Source organism: Akebia trifoliata, chromosome 5 (genome assembly GCF_017979445.1).
Source record: "Akebia trifoliata isolate Shusen 1 chromosome 5, ASM1797944v1, whole genome shotgun sequence".
Classification (NCBI taxonomy): domain Eukaryota; kingdom Viridiplantae; phylum Streptophyta; class Magnoliopsida; order Ranunculales; family Lardizabalaceae; genus Akebia; species Akebia trifoliata.
Window position 1 is genome coordinate 26526822 of NC_141379.1, and position 17826 is coordinate 26544647.

The 17826-nt window shown below is 33.4% G+C and overlaps 1 protein-coding gene across 4 annotated transcripts; it reads right to left on the bottom strand.

The window, feature by feature from the left end:
• Window positions 1-3199: 3199 nt before the first annotated feature.
• On the bottom strand, window positions 3200-8689 carry LOC147401841 (G-type lectin S-receptor-like serine/threonine-protein kinase CES101). 4 transcript variants are annotated; one of them, XM_086443269.1, is made up of 10 exons: window positions 8263-8403; window positions 7516-8131; window positions 6710-6823; window positions 6551-6622; window positions 6392-6463; window positions 6121-6293; window positions 5092-5302; window positions 4004-4238; window positions 3731-3884; window positions 3200-3626 (listed from the first exon to the last, which is right to left on the bottom strand). In XM_086443269.1, the coding sequence occupies exons 1-10, from the start codon at window positions 8263-8265 to the stop codon at window positions 3351-3353; spliced, it is 1926 nt and encodes a 641-aa protein (XP_086299395.1). In that variant the 5' UTR covers window positions 8266-8403; the 3' UTR covers window positions 3200-3350. The 4 variants fall into 4 exon arrangements, with proteins under 4 accessions (XP_086299395.1, XP_086299393.1, XP_086299392.1 ...); XM_086443267.1 differs by having other exon boundaries at window positions 6551-6583; window positions 7516-8689; XM_086443266.1 differs by having other exon boundaries at window positions 7516-8688.
• Between the last annotated feature and the right edge of the window lie 9137 nt (window positions 8690-17826).

The following is a 17826-nucleotide window of genomic DNA, read 5'->3' on the forward strand; positions in this document are numbered from 1 at the left end:
AAAGCTTTCTTGATGCCAATGGCCTCTGTACGATTTTCTACACAGGAAACATTTTCAAAGTGATAAATTTGGGAGACCAACTCAAAACCAATTGGCAATGATTGGAGAGGCCTAGGAGCTTATAAGGAGAGAGACAAGGCAATTTGTGTCCAATGTTGGATTAAGCTCAACATGTCCTTGCACGTGTGGGCCGGATTGGACGAAGGCAAATGGAGATATGAATGGGGTGATGTGGAAGACAGAAAGACCTACCCTGATAAATTTGGGGTCCAACTCAAAACTAATTGGCAACGAGTGGAGAGGCATAGGAGCTTATAACGAGAGAGACAAGGCAATATGTGAAATGCGAGACTAAACTCAACCACCAGAAACATCCAAAAACGGTTGGTAGAACCAGCAAGGTAAGACTTGTTCTTTGATAGCATTTTATGGGATACACCATTCCACACTTATAAACCAAACTCTATCAATTAGTTGGTCACGATTTGGTTGTAAACACATTACAGTATAGACCTAAATTCGGTTTTTTGTTTTTTTTCCTAGACACCTAATTTTTGGGAGGTAACTTGACAATCCAGTTACATTTGAACTTTTTTCTAAAAAATGCCCCCTTACTACCGTAAGAAAAGTTTTGAACGATACAAACTATCCTTTTAACAAAACGTCTCTCTCCTACCTCACCTGGGATTTTTGTTTTTAGTTTTTTATCGTTTCTCTCTAACACAGATTTTAATCTGCATGTGAATGTTGGGACAGTAAAAGGTAAATGGGAAACGAGGCCCATTTCTTGTCGGTTTTTTTTTGTTTTTAAACTAAAAAAAAGGATCGAATTCAACATTATCTTTAAACAGAAATCATTTTAGAAATTTTACTCTTAGAAAAGCAGTGAACTCTTTGCTTGATGATGAAAGCAGCGAAATCACTGCTTTATATTTTAGAGAGTTACAAATTTGTGGCTTTGTTAGCAAACAAAATACAGAATTCTTCACTTTTTAAAATAAATAAATAAAGTGGTGATTTCGCTACTTTTTTTTTTTTGTTGTTGTTGAGAAAACAACGAATTTGTTGCTAGTTTGTTCCAAATCAGCGAACTCAGAGGTTTGTTTATTCGGAAAGTGGGGAATTTGTAAAAGAAATGTGACGATTTGCTTAAATTCTCTATTGCTTCTTTGAAATAGACAAGCAATTAGTTTGTCGATTCTCCATATAACAACGGCGCATTTGCTGCTTTCAAAATAAGAATAATTTCATTTCAAACTGGGCCTTTGAAGCATTTTCTTTTGGTCAGGGTTGGGGAAGGGGAAGGGGAAGTTGCTGAAATCCCTCTGTTTACTCGCAAGGAGCTTGTAAGAGAGAAAATGAAAATATCTCATGGCAACAATTATGAATCAAGTACAATCTCCATTTGAGATACTTGGGGAAAATGTTGCATATGTTACCATGGATGATCCTATTGTATAAGGGCTTACATTTTTTTAATGCAATGATGCATATCGCGACTTCAGAATCTGCACCCCCCATCTACGTCGGTTGTTTGGTTCTTCATTAGAAGATACTGAAGCAGATTCTTCCGGGCTCATTAAAAACACTTCTAGATATGTCAACTTTTGTGGAGTTCTTTGATGTCTTAGTACTCTGAAGATATTGTTTCTGCATGAGTTGTGCCAAGGAGACACGGGTGACACAATGACGTGGTGGCACGTACATTATCGTAGATACTTTCCATGAGATATGAGTAAAAAGCATCTACGGTTATGTGTGCACCACCATGTTATTTGTGTCACCATTTGTGTCATTCCAGCATTTTCGTTTCTGTATACTACTAGGTTTTTCAGGCCTAGATTATACTCTCCTTTGAATGATTGAGGAGACAATCTTCTACAAGGAATATCTCAATTCTACTTAAAAAAAAAAAAAAAACTTTTGATCCTTAAGGATCGTCATCTTGGCAGCCTATGAACAAGTATTCGTCAGTTCTAGATTCCAAGTTATCCACACCCAGTTTTCTTACATGACCCCATAACCAAAGTGGTGTTGTAAACTTGGTTTGTGACCCCATAACCAAAGTGGTGTTGTAAACTTGGTTTGTAGCTAAAAAACTAAAACAGGGTAACTCGAATGGACTTAGTTGGACTCATATTGACTACATACACATCCCCCACCATCAGATCAGCATTTCTGGTACATAACAAAGTTAAATATTTCCAATAGATAGTTTCCATGTAAACATTCATACAACTATTGTTAATGTAAATGTTCTTAATACTATAGTTGCTACTCATGTATGTATAGGATCCAATATTCAGGTAAATATCTTCATAATGTAGTTTTCTGATCTCCCAAAGCTCTTATAACACATTGCATATACGGGTAGTGGCACTTGGATACACACATCTCGAGTCTGTTGGTCTATTACCAATATAATATAGTTGTTATTAACATGAAATTTCGTCGTAATGGATATCTTCTCACTGATTTTTCTTCAGTGCAGGTAAGTAGAAGTATTATCGTTAACTAATATATTGGTATATATATGTAATTTGATCAAGGTAATGCAAACCACTACCATGCCTCCATCACAGAAATGGTTAGACCCGCTATTTGGAAGCTTGATCCTATTGATCTGTCCATCGTCTGTAACTTTTTCAAAGACTTGCCCATCCACCAATTGCAAGATAAAAATTGCGCTTTGCAATCTTTCTTTCCATTCTCTTTCAATGAATCTCTTTGAGCCTGGTTGAGGTTTGCTTGATCCACTGGTTCCACGTAGCCTTGTTCAATAACTTCCCAAATCTCCTAAAATTCAAACATGAGTTTCATCTCGATCCTCCAGTGCTCAAAGTTCTCCTCGTCAAACTTTGGAAGTTGTGGCTGAAACGAGCCATTGGCCATAGCCATTGCTCTAATATTAATTGTTGGATCCAGTAACTTGTGACACAATACAAGCAATTTGCAACAGAAGAGAAGAAAGAAAGAGAAAAGTCAAAATAGAAGTAGAGGAAGAAAACTAAATTTTATTATTAAGAAATATCCTCCAAAAATGCTTGATCAGATTCCCTATCTTCTTTTCTCTATATATAGACCAAAAACATATAATCAAACAAAATCACCAAAGACAAATTTGAATAAGACAAAACAACTAAAAAGGATTCTAATTCTAATAGGAAATAAAAACAATTCCTAATAAAAGACAATCTCCTAATTATAAACAAATTCCCATTAAAAAACGAATTAAATTCCTAATAAGACTTGGTTTATGGGTAATGAAAATCTAATACACACAGAACCATTAAATACGAGAAAAATTAAAATTTGATTACAATAACTGAATACCCATTATCATCATGGCATCAACATGTCCGCGCCTCAATCACAGCCATGGCTAGGTCATTTACAGAACAACTTTCTGGCTTGCCCCCGGTAGAAAATGTTGGTCGTTTTCGAAGAGGCGAATCATTAGCAAACATAAAAACAACATCTAACATAGTGGGTCTATCAGTTGCACTCTCTTGTACGCATAGAAGACCTACTTGAATATACCTCAACATTTTATCTTTGGGAAATGAAGTATCCAACATTGGATCCGTTAGCTCAATACATGCGCCTTTTTCGCACAAATCCCATGCCTGAAACAATCAAGCAAGTTCAGCTTTACTTATTAAATGAAGCAAACTCAACCATTGAAAATCGAATTTTCAATAACTACATGGATTTCATATTAGGAACTTACATATCCTATGAGATTGAGATCGTGTCCATTATTACTGAAGTGGGTATTATTCTTCTTTCCACTGACAATCTCTAGCAATAACACTCCAAAGCTAAAGACATCTGACTTCTCAGAGAAAATTCCCTTCATTATATATTCAGGAGACATATAACCACTGGATGCAACCATTAAATAAAACGATTAGTAATGGAAACCAGGAATGTACAAATACAAAAATATGCTTTTGGGGACATATATGTATTCATGTAGATGTATTAATTGTGGTTAGCTTACCGTGTCCCAGCAATCTTTTTTGTTTTTGCTTCAGATTCAGTCAATCCAAAAATCCTTGCTAAGCCGAAATCTGATATCCTTGGGTTCATCTCATTGTCTAGCAAAATGTTACTAGCTTTTAAATCTCTGTGAATCACCCTTAATCTAGAATAGGTGTGTAGATAAAGAAGGCCTTGAGCGATCCCTTCAATGATGTTTACACGTTTCTTCCAATCTAGTACTGTTCTCGTGGGACCTGCCATAAAGAAAAATTTATATATATATATATATATATATATATATATATATATATATATATATAGATACTAAGTTACTTTCCTTGTGTACGCTTTATAAATATCTAAGTTACCTTCCTTGTGTATGCTATAATCACTACAACAAATATGACTTTCTTTGTGCCTCAAAGTGAATTTTCAACTATGAAATAGACAAGATGGGGTTAGGGAAACACCAGGAAACATGAAAGAGGGAAAAAAAACAGCTTCAAAATATCAGTAGCAATGGGACAATGAATAAAGAGATGACAAATTGTCTCCCCACTCTTTCTACAAAGAAAAAAGAAAACCACCGAGGGAATAACCCGAGCCATAACCTGGTCCATTGTTAGGATTTTTTTATGAGATGCGATCCAACAAAGAAAGCGACCTTGGAAGGGATTTTTTTAGCCCCAAACAGAATTCCCGACACTACGTGAAAACTGGAAAATTCGTCAGAAAAAATTGACGGGCCAAGGCCCATAAATTTTAGAAACTGAATTTTGACAGTCTAGGACCGTCGCAATTCTTGATGTTCAGATTTGATGGCTTAGAGCTGTTGAATTTCTCCCATCCTTCATTAATTTGATAGTTTTAGCCCGTCGAAAAAAAAATAAATTTAACAATGAAAAATTCGACGCCAATTCGACTTCTTGGTCTGTCAAATTTTATGAAATTCGACGGCCCAAGGCTGTCAAATTTGGGCTTTTTTCAAATTGTGCAAGACATGCATTAATTTAATCGGCAATATAAAAAAGAATGACCATGATTTACAAATAAATTAGAAAGTAAAGCAAAATCAAATAAATAGATATCATTGAAAGTATCTCAAACCAAAGAGGATGGAGTCCAAGCTTTTGTTGGGCATGTATTCATAGATTAACATCTTTTCGTCTCCTTTAACGCAGCTACCCAAAAGCCTTACAAGATTCCTATGTTGGAGCTTGGCAATTAGTCCAACCTCATTTTTGAACTCCATTAACCCTTGTTTTGAACTTCCTGAAAGTCTCTTCACTGCTATTTCCTCTCCCTCGAGTAATCTTCCCTGAAATAATTAATAATCTCTATGTAAAGGTAAAGAAAAATACCTATTAGACATAAGAGAAAGCTACTACACATCAAAAAAAAAAAAAAAAGGCTCCTAATAATGTTTGATTCAAGAAAGTGTAGTTATTAACAATAGATTACAATTTAAGCAACAATGTTCGTTAATATTCTTCTTAACTCAAGCGAAGCATTGATAATGGTGGGAGCTTCAAAAGGTGGGTTTTTTTGAGGGAGACTTCCATGACGCAGAGGCAATGTCTGAGTGCGACTGATGATGATTCAATATCAGTTTTTTTATATTGATACTATGAGGGGCACATTTGGACAGGGTGATTGATCACATGAAAGTTTAACCCCCCAATTTCAATGGCTCAGGATACCAAAATCCATCATGATGGAGATTTCTAGCTATTGAATTTGATCATTTTCTGTGTGTATGTCATGTCTACCAAGAAAACTTTGTATTTTCAGTCATGGAAAGATATTTGACAACACTTTTTCCATCTATTCATTTTCTATCAGTGGCAATTTACCAAAGAAAAAAAAAGTTGTTTTAAGAGTCTTAAAGCTTACTTTGTCAACACCCAACTGCCAGCTGAGACGGTTGGTGTGTATCCCACCCAAGTGGGAGGTTGGGTTCAATCTCATGATGCAATTTTTTATTTTTATTGGAGTTGAAAGGACCTAATTTCTAAGAGTTAGGTGACATTGTAAGTCTAGTGGTAGATGGACGTTGAGAAATAATTTCATAGCCCCTAATCCAAGGGCAAGATCATATGTGCTCTTACCAACTTAACTATTGGAAACAAAGGTTACCTTGTAAACAGGTCCGAATCCACCCTCTCCAAGCTTATTTTTTGGTGAGAAGTTATCTGTGGCAGCCAATATGGTATCAAACTTGAATAGCACCAACTCATGATCCTTCTTTCCGTGTCTTTCTATAGTTTCTAATTCAAGTAATTCCGTCTTTTCAATTGTGTCTGTTTCGCCTGTTTGGTTACAATAATAAAAGAGAAAAAATGATTTGTAGCTCAATGGTCATTTACTCATAGATTGATTATGAGAGTTGTTGATTATGATGGTTTACCTCTTAGTTCGAGTTTTTTGCGCACCAAGTAGATTAAGGAGGTCAACAGGGACATTACTAAAGCAACGGCCTCTGCAATGATGAGAAAAAATAAATGATTTGTAGCTGAAATGTAGCTTTATAAAGTCATTTACTCATCGATTGATTATGAGAGTTTACCTTTTAGTTTGAGTTTTTTCCATGCTAAGTAGCCTGAGGAGGCCAAAAGGGATATTACTAAAGTAACGGCCTCTGGAATGATGAGAAAAAATAAATGATTTGTAGCTGAAATGTAGCTCTATAAAGTCATTTACTCATCGATTGATTATGAGAGTTTACCTTTTAGTTTGAGTTTTTTCCGTGCCAAGTAGCCTAAGAAGGCCAAAATGGATATTACTAAAGCAATTGCTACCGCAATGATGAGCCATATCCACCAGTTCTTTTTCTTTTTCTCTGCATTGAAGAACGAATGCAAATTATTTAAAATGGTTTGTAACATGCTCACTATTGTATGCCTTATTTACAGTCAATTCATTTTTTATTATTATCTAGTATATAACAAATAATAAAAGTTAAATAAATATTTCATGGAAATTGAAGTCTAGTATAATGTTTCATTTCTATATATTTATTGGAAGTGTGTCCAAATTTAACATTATGGGCACATTACAGGATGTTTTGAAGGAAAGATAATTTAATACTAGGCAAGACCAAATATGTTTGGATAAAACTTTGAAGCGGGCAGGCTGCTTCAAAATTTTGAACAAACTCTCTCCATCGGATTACACATGACATTTCCAAGGAGGTATTCCAAATAAAGGGCGTGAAATAAATTCAAAATGCCATGTGTCTTGTTACAAGGATGGTTCCTTCAAAATTTTGAAGCAGCCTTACTGATTCAAAGTCGGACTCATATGTTTGGGAGTTTAGGGAGGGATTGTGCCCCCATCAAAATTTATGTCTGCCCCCATAGTAATAATGTTCAGGTCCGGCAATTATTTCAAAAGGGGGTAAACTCAATTAATTGAGATAAATCTGGAAAAGTTTTAGAGAAAGAAAAAACCGGGAAGTAACATCCTATCCCTTCTCTGGTCATGGAAGCAAAGAGGCAACACAAGAACAATTGTTCCTGCATTGGGTCTCACCATGGCTTAGACCCATATTTGGATCATTGGTACTTGTAGGAACACCTGACATATCACCACTTCTTCGCTCGAACTCCTTGTCACCACTCTTGCAAACTGACGCCTTGTCACGGACACACCCCTTCATGGAATATGTTTTACACACAAACGAATGATCAACCATATATTTATTGACGCTGTTTATACACACAACCAAGGCATCTTCCATATATGTAGTGACGCTGTCCATCTCTATCTTGACGAGCAACCCGGTCCAATCCATCCACCAAATTAACTTGGAAGAAGAACCCAACATAGCAGAATAACTGAAGTACCTTTCTTCCTTATTCGAAACGAAGCTGAAATTGTATTGGTATACATAGGTAGTAAATGTCTGATTCTGAAAGGGTACATTTTCGAAATTAGTTCCGTTCCAGACACCACTCCTCCAATGAACCTCCCCTTGTCGTGTGATAACCAATTGGTTGGTACCATTTGGATCAATCTCTAGAGTGAAAGCCCCTGAAGCAGGGTTTTTATCGCCGATCCATGAAGTAAGTGACCAATTCTTCCCAGTTTTTAAATTCTGGCCAAGCTTCATTCCGGTAAGAAGAACGTCGGTTGGATAATCGAAGCTCTGCCACAGTATCCGATGTCCAGTTCCATTAGAATATATTTCATTCAACACAAAATTGCCAGAATTTAGTAGAATAGCAGTCACAGTGCTACCCTTTGATGCTTTCTGAGAACTTAAAACGATGGACTTACCATTAATTACATCGTATTCAATTTTCAAAATTCCATCAGCATCAATGGTGAGAACACCAGTGGAATCCGAGATTGGGTTGTCACGATTGGCGATCCACACGTATGTACCATCTCTGTTCCATATCCCTAAGTAAGTCCAAGTAGAAGGTTTGAAGTTAAAGAAGCCTAGTTTGAAGATGGACTCTGGAGAAACTAAGGTCTCAAAGTTGCTTAGTTGTTGGCCTTGTTTGATGAAGTTTGCTACCTCCACATGGGATGATGATTGTCCCTCACAAAAACAAAGGAAAAGCGAAAGGAGTTGGAGGAGAAGAAGTAGTGAAGCACCATAGGTATGGGTATGGGTATGGCTTCTCTTCATCATCACCATTGGAAAACAGAGTAAAGTTGTGAATATGATCATTATTGAGCACCTGTTTTCTTTCTCGGGAAAATTATCTAAAAAAGTCAAAGTCTTAATTAATTATAATTTTTTTTAAATATTTTCAAAAATATCTTAAATCACGAATGTCCAACGTTTTAGGAGTGATTATTTGCCTGTGAGTAAACATGCAATCACTAAACCGCTGCACAGTCCAGAAATTTAAGTTATTTTTTTATAATTTTTTTTAAAAATTGTTATGTTATATATATATAATTAAGTGAGACTTTGACCCTTTTTCGATAATTGTCCGTTATTTCTTTTATATGAAATTTCGTGGAAAAAGTCCTTCGACTCAAAAGAAACCTTCGAGTCAACAATTTGAAACTTTGAATTAATTTAAGAGATATTCAAGTGGCAGACCTAACATTTGCATTTTTATTACAAAAGCACCCTCCAACTTCTGGCAACTTCAAGTGAACCGTACTTTATGAAGTTTAATACCCACCAAACATTCATTTATCAAGTTTGTTACCCAACAAACCTTGAAGTGATATCCACATCATAAATGAGATTAAAAAATAAAAAATAAAAAATAAAAAAAATAAAATCTCCGCTAACCTCAAATCTCCATAGCTAGGTTAAAAAAATATGTTGTGAGTTAAGCTTCTACAACTCTTGCATAGACTCAAACCCTAAGGCCGTGTTTGTTATTCTAGTTAGATTTTCCAAGATATCGTGTAAGATACACTTTCCTCAAAAATCATGTTTGTTTAACAAATAAATTGTTAATAACATTGATTAGCATAACTCACACAAGATTAGCATGAGTTAAAAACTGGGAAAGAGAAATCCCACCAAAAAGATCAAGATTTCTCTTTCCTAGTTTTCATAAACTTCTATTTTAAAGATTAGAGAAAATCTCTCTAACCGATCTTGACTATTCTCTCGTCAAGGTAACAACTATCACGTTTCTCTTTGCTGCTATTTACTCCACCACCACAAGTCTTCTTCAACTCCTTCAGATCAGAATCTCATCTTACACATCTCTCTCTCTGTGATTTAAGTATGCAATAAATCAAAGTGGTAATTTAGAAATACTATTTTTGATTTTAGCGAATATATGAGATACACCATGCAAGGATGATTAGGGCTTCTAAGATCTATAACTTCTAGAAAATTTTGATTGGTCTAGAGTTTTTTATGGGGCTCAATAAACTAATAGATTAAACCAAAAGCACTGGAATAATCTGATCTAAAGTTTCATAAGTGAAGTTATAGGGTGCTACACAAGACTGTAATGACTGGCAACCAATATTTTGAACACTATAATGTCACCTAGAAAATTTCAATTGATCTAGCATAGTTTTAAGTTGGCGTAGTTTTCCTTGAGAATCTATACTCTTTGGAATCGTCCAATGTGGATATTTGTAAAAGAAACTACATAGCCTGGAAGTTGGTAATCACAACACATTATTGTAGCAATGGCAATCGGGATTTCTAAGATGTATCATTCCTTAAGAAAAAACTCCAATTGGTTTGAAATTTTTAGGTGGTACAATAGGCTTCATTGTAAACTTGACCAGTCTTATCATTTTTATGACTTCAAAGTTAAAACTTTTACGATTCTGTATGTTAATAGGCTCTCTGTAATTGAAAGAAAGTAAATATGAAAAACGCTTTTCTTACCTATTTAGTAAGATTCTAAGACTTACTAAGGAATGAATAATTTTAGAAAAGATTGACTATGATGTATTACTTTTCAAGTTTTTATATGTTTGCACATTTAATTGAATGATAATATATTTTTTTTAGAGGACACCATATTCTCTACTGAATCTAATTAGGGTGAGTCATTTTCAACAAATATTTACATTTCTTAATTCAAAATTTTCTTAGGAGTAGAAGATGGTAGTTGGTAGTTTTCTTACACTATCTTGTTGATCTGACTAGACAAACCAATATCATGATGATGTTTAAATTTTATGATTATTGCTAAATTGTTGCAAGTGGTTGATATAATTTTTTTTTATTAATTTAAAAATAGAAAAATAGATAAAGAATCTTCTAATAGACAAATCCCCACTAATAATCAATAAGCAAAGACTAATTGGACACCACTGATGGATCGATGTCTTATAAATCTCATGGTAAGTCAAGTGTATGATGGACAACTACTCGAAGGTCAAATTAGTAAAAGTGCTTGGAAGAAGATGGTAAAACATTTTAATGCAAAATTTGGCCTTATTATAATAGGAAAGTTTTGAAAAACTGTAACAAGACTTTAAAGAAGAATTACAATGTCATAACAAATTACTCAAAGTGGATTTGCGTGGGATGATGCAAAAGAAATGGTGATAGCAGATGATAGAGTTTGAGATGATTATATTAAGGTTCACGTTTTATTTACTCAAAATATATAGAACTTTCATAAAATTTTTTATGTTATGTAAGTAGTTGAACTCTATTATATGCAGACATACCCGGAGATGAGAACTTTGAGGACTAAGAGTATGGCTTACTACAATGAGTTGTGCATAATATTTGCTGATGGTGGTGCTACTAGAAAGTATAATAGAGCACCCCCAAGATATAGATATCAACAACAATGATGTAAGAGTAAATCACGGTGAGGATTTGATATGTGAGCAATATTCAAATCCAATTTATGATAATGAAGATGTGATTAATGATACACAAGATACTATAAATTTGGATGAAGATATTGATCCATCAAGTCAACGTAAAAAGCATCGATCGACAACACCATCAAGTTCATGTGCAACTAAAAAGTCACAAAGAGTACTGGAAAGGGTATGATAGATGTTATTAATGAGATGGCTATTTTTGTTACTTTACTAACGAAAAAGAAAGGCAAAAATCAAAATTCTTTAATAGAAAGACAAGTAATTGATACACTTGAAACTGTGATAGATATTGATCGAGTTACATTCCTAAAAGCTTTTAGAAGGTAAAAAAAGCTAAAAGTCTGTTCATTTGGGCTTCTGTGGGTAGTTTTTTGTGTGTGTGGCTTTTTTCACTTTTAAGCCCCAAAATTCAATGGACTATTGTTCATTGGGGCTTTTATTGCTCATGTAGATATAAAATGAAGTCCAAAACAACTCCTATGTGAAGTCCAAGATGTGCTTTGTGAAATGGCTTTTGCGCAAAGCTAAAGAACATAAAATGACTCAAATGAAGTTATAGAAATACTCTTCATCTTTGATGAATTTTCCAGCCAAATTTAACCTAAAAAGAGGGAAAAATCATTAACAGTAGCTCGACTCCACAGCCGCTGTTAAGAGAAAATCTTGACAATTTTAAGGCATCACGACATCAATGACTTTCTGAGGTATTCTATTTTGATTTATATTTTTTTTACTCAAACACAAACCTCTTTCAACCTTCCTCATCTCCCTTACTAACCAAGCCATCTCCCTCACCACCATCTTCACCTCCACTCACTAACGACCATCACCCTCACCTCCTTCACTTACCAACAACCATCCCCCTCATCATCGTACTCACCTTCACCTCATTCACTTACCAAGAATCATTGTTTTCACGTTCTTCACTCACCAACAACCATCGCCCTTACCTACACCTCTTTCACTCACCAACAATCATGGCCTCACCTCCTTTACTCCCGAATAGTCATTGCCCTCACTTGCTTCACTCACCAATGATATATTACAGACCTTGAAGATGATGGATTTTAGAAATATAAATATAATTTTGGTTTCGAATTAGAAACTTGTTCAAATACTTTTTATTTTATTTTTTAACTTACTAAATAACATTGTTTAAATTAGAGACTCGTTCGATTTTGTTACGAATTAGCTTGTACATAAAACTGTCTATAATTTTCATATTTTTCTTTACTTTGGCTTGTAATCAAACATTATCAAAAACCTCTTGATTTTCCACAAAATATCGACATATCTCCACAAGGTCATCATGCTCGAATCATCGAATGCATTGGCGAAATGGAATCCTTCACTTGATCCACCCATGCTATCCAATTTTACACCGAACCCGACTTTGAATATTGAGTCCAATGTCGATTTCATAACCAAATCCTAATATTGAAAAAAGAAAAATCATAAATTTTATGTTTCATCAGAAGTAAATTTGCGAGAAAGATAAATTACATGACATATTAAATTTAGACTTACTTGAAGATTGAATAATCGATTACGTAATTTTTAGATTTTGCTGCTCTTTTTGATATTTTTAACATCTATATACATATGATTAAAATAAATTAATTTAAGTTTTTCGTTCGGTTTATCTTTAGAATGGAAAAATTTATGCAATTTTTGAGAAACAATGGAATCACTATTTCATTAGATCTCTCGTTAGGTTATTACGGTGTTGTTAGATTAGTTGGATACTTAGATGGATAAAACAAGTTTAATGACTAGATTTTGTTAGATAGCGAGACAAAAAGTAACATAACCGAAAGAAACAGAGTTAAAAATCAATTCCGTAAGATGGACTTTCCATCTTCATAAGATTTGGGTTGATATATGTGTGGAATTGGTTAAGAAGGAAAAACATATAGTACTTCATTTAATGTATTAAGATATTCATATCTAATCAAGCAATTCCAGATAAATACTAGGCTTCGTTACATTAAGAAGCAACATAAGAATCACTGGGATAACCCTAAAGATATTTGGACTAGATGGATTAAACTAAAAATATGTAGTGATGTGCATTATGATGCTGTTAACAATAAGGTATTTGCAAGTGATAACTGGTGGGACTCTTGGTTGGAGGTAATTTTCAATTAGATTACCAAATAGGAATGTCACGTTTACTTATTCAAACTTATAAAACAAGTTTATTTATTTTGTAAAAAATTAAACTGATGCATAATGACGTTATAAGGGACTAGAAGATGTTGAAGAGTTGGACACACTATTTGGAAGGACCTACGTTATTGGAAAGTATATTGCAAACTCTTCTAAGCCCGATGTACATCCATTTACCAGGTTATCTAGAGCAATTGAGTATGAGTTTCAGGATGATGATGATAATGATGATGATCTTGATGATGATGATTATCCTAAGTTTGTTCAAGAAATGCAACTACCAGAGTCCCAATCATTAAGTTCCTAGTCGCCTATTAATATTTCTCCTGATGTTGATGTTGATGGTACCCCTTCATTTATTGCATCATCACGTAGGAGATCTGGAGATACACTAGATTTTCAACTCCATTACAAACGACAAAAAATGACAAATACAATTATGTTGAGACGACAAATTGAATGTTTGGTTGAATCAATTTTGTTGAAAATGAGTGCGAGTAGTGCACCACCTCCTTTAGCATTAGGGAGTGTATTTGTTGGATGCAACAATAGAAATCATCCCTAATAGTGATCATTATTGGTTTGCACTAAAATTATTCAGTATAAAGGAGTACAGACAAATTTAGTGCAAGTTACAAACAGATGAACGCCGTGTTGACTGGTTAGATGACGAGATGGATAATGCTTGAGTTACTCGTTCTAAATAGTATTTGTGTGTGTTTTATCTATGTTTGTTTATTACCATCTTTTATTAATGGTTATAACTATATGCTACCACTATGGTGGTATTGACAATGTCCATTTTTTTTTTTTTTGTACTTTGTATGGATTGGGTAATATTAGGTTATGTGGTGACTGTTAAATATGTTTATTTTGTTATCTATATTATTTGAATGTTATGACTTGGATTTATATAATTTTTAACTATTTACTTATACAGACTTATGGATTTCGATAATGATATTTTCACCCATGACTGTACGTCCACTCATGATAATATGTCCAGTACGATGAAGTTCATGACGTGAATACCATAGATGAAGATTTATTGTTAGATATTTTGGTAACATGTGCCATTGTTGCAATACAGCAATACGTTGACAGCTTTATCTATAGGAAATCACATAGGAATTCTGTTTATACTAGAATAGATTATCCGTATAACATCATTGATGAACAAGGTAACACATGCAATGATTTATTTAGGATGAAACGTCATGTTTTCCTAAATTTGTATGATATATTATAGAGAGGGGTCTAATAAAAGATGAAAAAAAAATCTTGATTAACAAATGAAAGGCATATGATACTAAGGGCCTATTTTAAGTATTCATTGGATACAATTAACAAATATTTTCATATCGTTCTTAGAGGCTTAATTGAAATTTCAAAGTCTTTGATCGTTCCTCTTAATCTCAACGAAGTCTTGATGCATATATGAATCAATGAAAGATATTTACTATATTGAAGGTATTTTCTCAATGATTTGCTTCATTTAGCATTAGTGCTAATAATGCCAAATATAATTATTTTATATTGAAAATATATAAATATAAGGATTGTATTAGGGCAATTGATGGGACATATATTAATGTACATATCCCGTTCATGCATTAGAATAGATTTCGAGGACACAAAGACATAACACAAAATGTTATGACCACTTGTGCTTTTGATATGACATTTACACATGTCATAGCTGGATGGGAAGGATCGACTAATGATTCTCGCGTATTCTTTGACACTATTATGAAGTCATCGATATAATTTTTACATCCTCCTCTAAGTTAATTTTAAAAAAAAAAATTAAGATAAAATACAATATTGAAAATGTCGTTCTTAATAGGTAATTTTTTTAAAGGCAAATATTATTTGGTCGATGTTGGATATTCATTGATGGAAGGCTATCTCGCACCTTATTAGGGTACAAATATCATTTACAAGATTTTAACTATATACATTATTCACTTAGGAACATCATTGACTGATGTTTTGAAGTTTTAAAGGTAAAATGGATAATTTTGAAGTAAATACCTCGTTACAAATTCCAAACGCAATGAAATATTACATTAACTTGCATGACACTCCATAACTTCATAAGAAAATATACAATTATAAATGAAGAATTCTTACGTTTCGAGGAAGAACAAATTGTGGAAGATGAAGGGATTCACTTGAATATGAAATAATGAAAAACCTGTAGATCGTCGATCCCGTGTTACCATAAAGATGACAAGGAGTGGAATAATCAAATACATTATATGTTGTTTATGATAGAACTTGAGAGCTTTGATCTATTTTGGATTTATTCTTAATAATAGGACATCGTAATATTTTAATTTTCATTATAGTTGAAAATTATATTTCTCTTTTTATATGACATTGTAACACTTTTTATTTGATAAAATGTGATGTGTTTATACTATTCATGATACAATATTTTTCTCCCCGTTGTTATTGTGGCTTATTAATGAAATAATTTACTAGTTATAAGAAGGAAAACAATCGTAGAGTGTTTTATGGATGTCCATCATGACAAGTAAATTAGTTAGATCTAATTTAATATAATTTAAACTTCCTTAAAAAAAATTCATAGATATATCGATTATTTATTTTCAGAAACACGATGGTGCATTTTTATGAGCAAATGAGTGTAACTCAGATAATGGGGTGGTTAAAAAACTTATGCTTGACTAGAAGAAAGAGAAGAATATTAGATATTCATTGATAGGTGTAAACACCGCATTTTTGCATCCGCCTAACTTGGTAATTTGTCACCCAGTTACTTTCTTCTGACCACGTGACATAGAATTTCACACGCTTAAGATCACTACATTTTCCACCCGACTTAGAGCACTTCACTTAGGTTCACTACACATTTGGATAACTTAGAGACCTCATCATGCTAGAAAAATATGAAATTGAAACTTAGAAATAATCACATTAGGACCGAAAGAAATTTCACGTCAAAATTCACCAAAATGAACAAAAATTGATAAAATGACAAAAATACCCCTCATAAATTTTTGATCTCTAAAAAGTCTCAAAAGTACTTCCATTGCACTTAGAATGAGATTTTGAGTTTAAAGGGACCAAAATCGATAAAATTGGAGAAATTTATAAAAAAATCGTTAAATGACCAAAATGCCCCTTGATGACTAACTTGAACATAGAGACCTTAATTTTTAGGAAAATCGAAATAAAATAACCAACTTGAAATTTTTTAAAGGGAAATGAAAATTAAAATTTAAATGATCAGCTTGAAAATCTTAAATCAATATTCGATCCAAAATTTAATCAACCCATCAACATTCAAATTAAAATCCAAATCAACCAATCAACATTTAAATTAAAATTCGATCAACCAATCAAATTGATATTAAAATTCAATCAACCAATCAAATTGAAATTAAAATCCAATCGATCAATCAAATTAAATTTAAAACTCAATCGACCAATCAATATTCAAATCAAAACATAATTAATCAATCGAATTGAATTGAAATCTTAATTTAATTAATTAATCAAGATCGAAAAGTGAAACACAATTAACCCATCAAATTAAAATCAAATCAAAATTAAAAAATTAATCAATCAATCAAAATAAAAAAATAAAAAATTAATCAATAATGATCCACCAATGTGCCATGGGTTACGAAGCATGGGATTATTGTCCCTTTCCTTATAAACTAAAATAGAGAGAGATATTCTCTCTTTGGTTTGGTTAAAGAATAAAAAAGAAAAAACAAAACAAAAGAAACAAACAAACAAGAAGAAAGAAGAAATAAATAAAGAAAAGAAGAGAAAGTTGCTAAAAAAAGAAAACCTTAAAAACACCTATAAAAAGCCTATCTCTTTCTCTAGGAAGAGGAGGTAGATATTCTTGAAACAACACAAAAGGAGGTTGACATTCTTGAAAAAGGAAGATAGGTCTGACATTTTTTTGGACAGTCAAGAGCGGTGTCTTCTCCTCAACTTCTCTCTCACTAACAAGAAGAAAATGAGATATATAAGAAACGTAAGAAGAAAGAAAAAGGAAGAAGAGGGAATTCACCCCTCTTTTCAGTTATTACAATAGCCCCAATCATCTTTTTCCTTATCCTTTTGACGTCCCATTACAACAGCCAACCATCTTCTTCCTCCCTTTTTATTAACCATTAGCGTATCAACTATTTTTTCTCCTTTTTAATCTGCAGCAACACCATCTCCACTGACACCATTAAAACTAGCCCCCTACCTTCACATTCTCTTCTTCTTTCTAGCTTTTCTTCAATCCCAAATGTCCTCTAGCAACCCCTATTACAACCTTCATCGCCCTCTCACGTTTTGCCCTACAACGTCCCACCTCACCTCCACTACAACACCTTCAGTCCCAAACGTCCTCTATAG

Coding starts and splice junctions, on each gene's coding strand:
- LOC147401841 (XM_086443266.1), bottom strand. CDS start 8,662: ATGATCATATTCACAACTTTACTCTGTTTTCCAATGGTGATGATGAAG. Junction 4,239..5,091: donor CTTGGACTCCATCCTCTTTG/GTTTGAGATACT, acceptor TCTTTATGGCAG/GTCCCACGAGAACAGTACTA. Junction 3,627..3,730: donor ATCTCAATCTCATAGGATAT/GTAAGTTCCTAA, acceptor TGATTGTTTCAG/GCATGGGATTTGTGCGAAAA.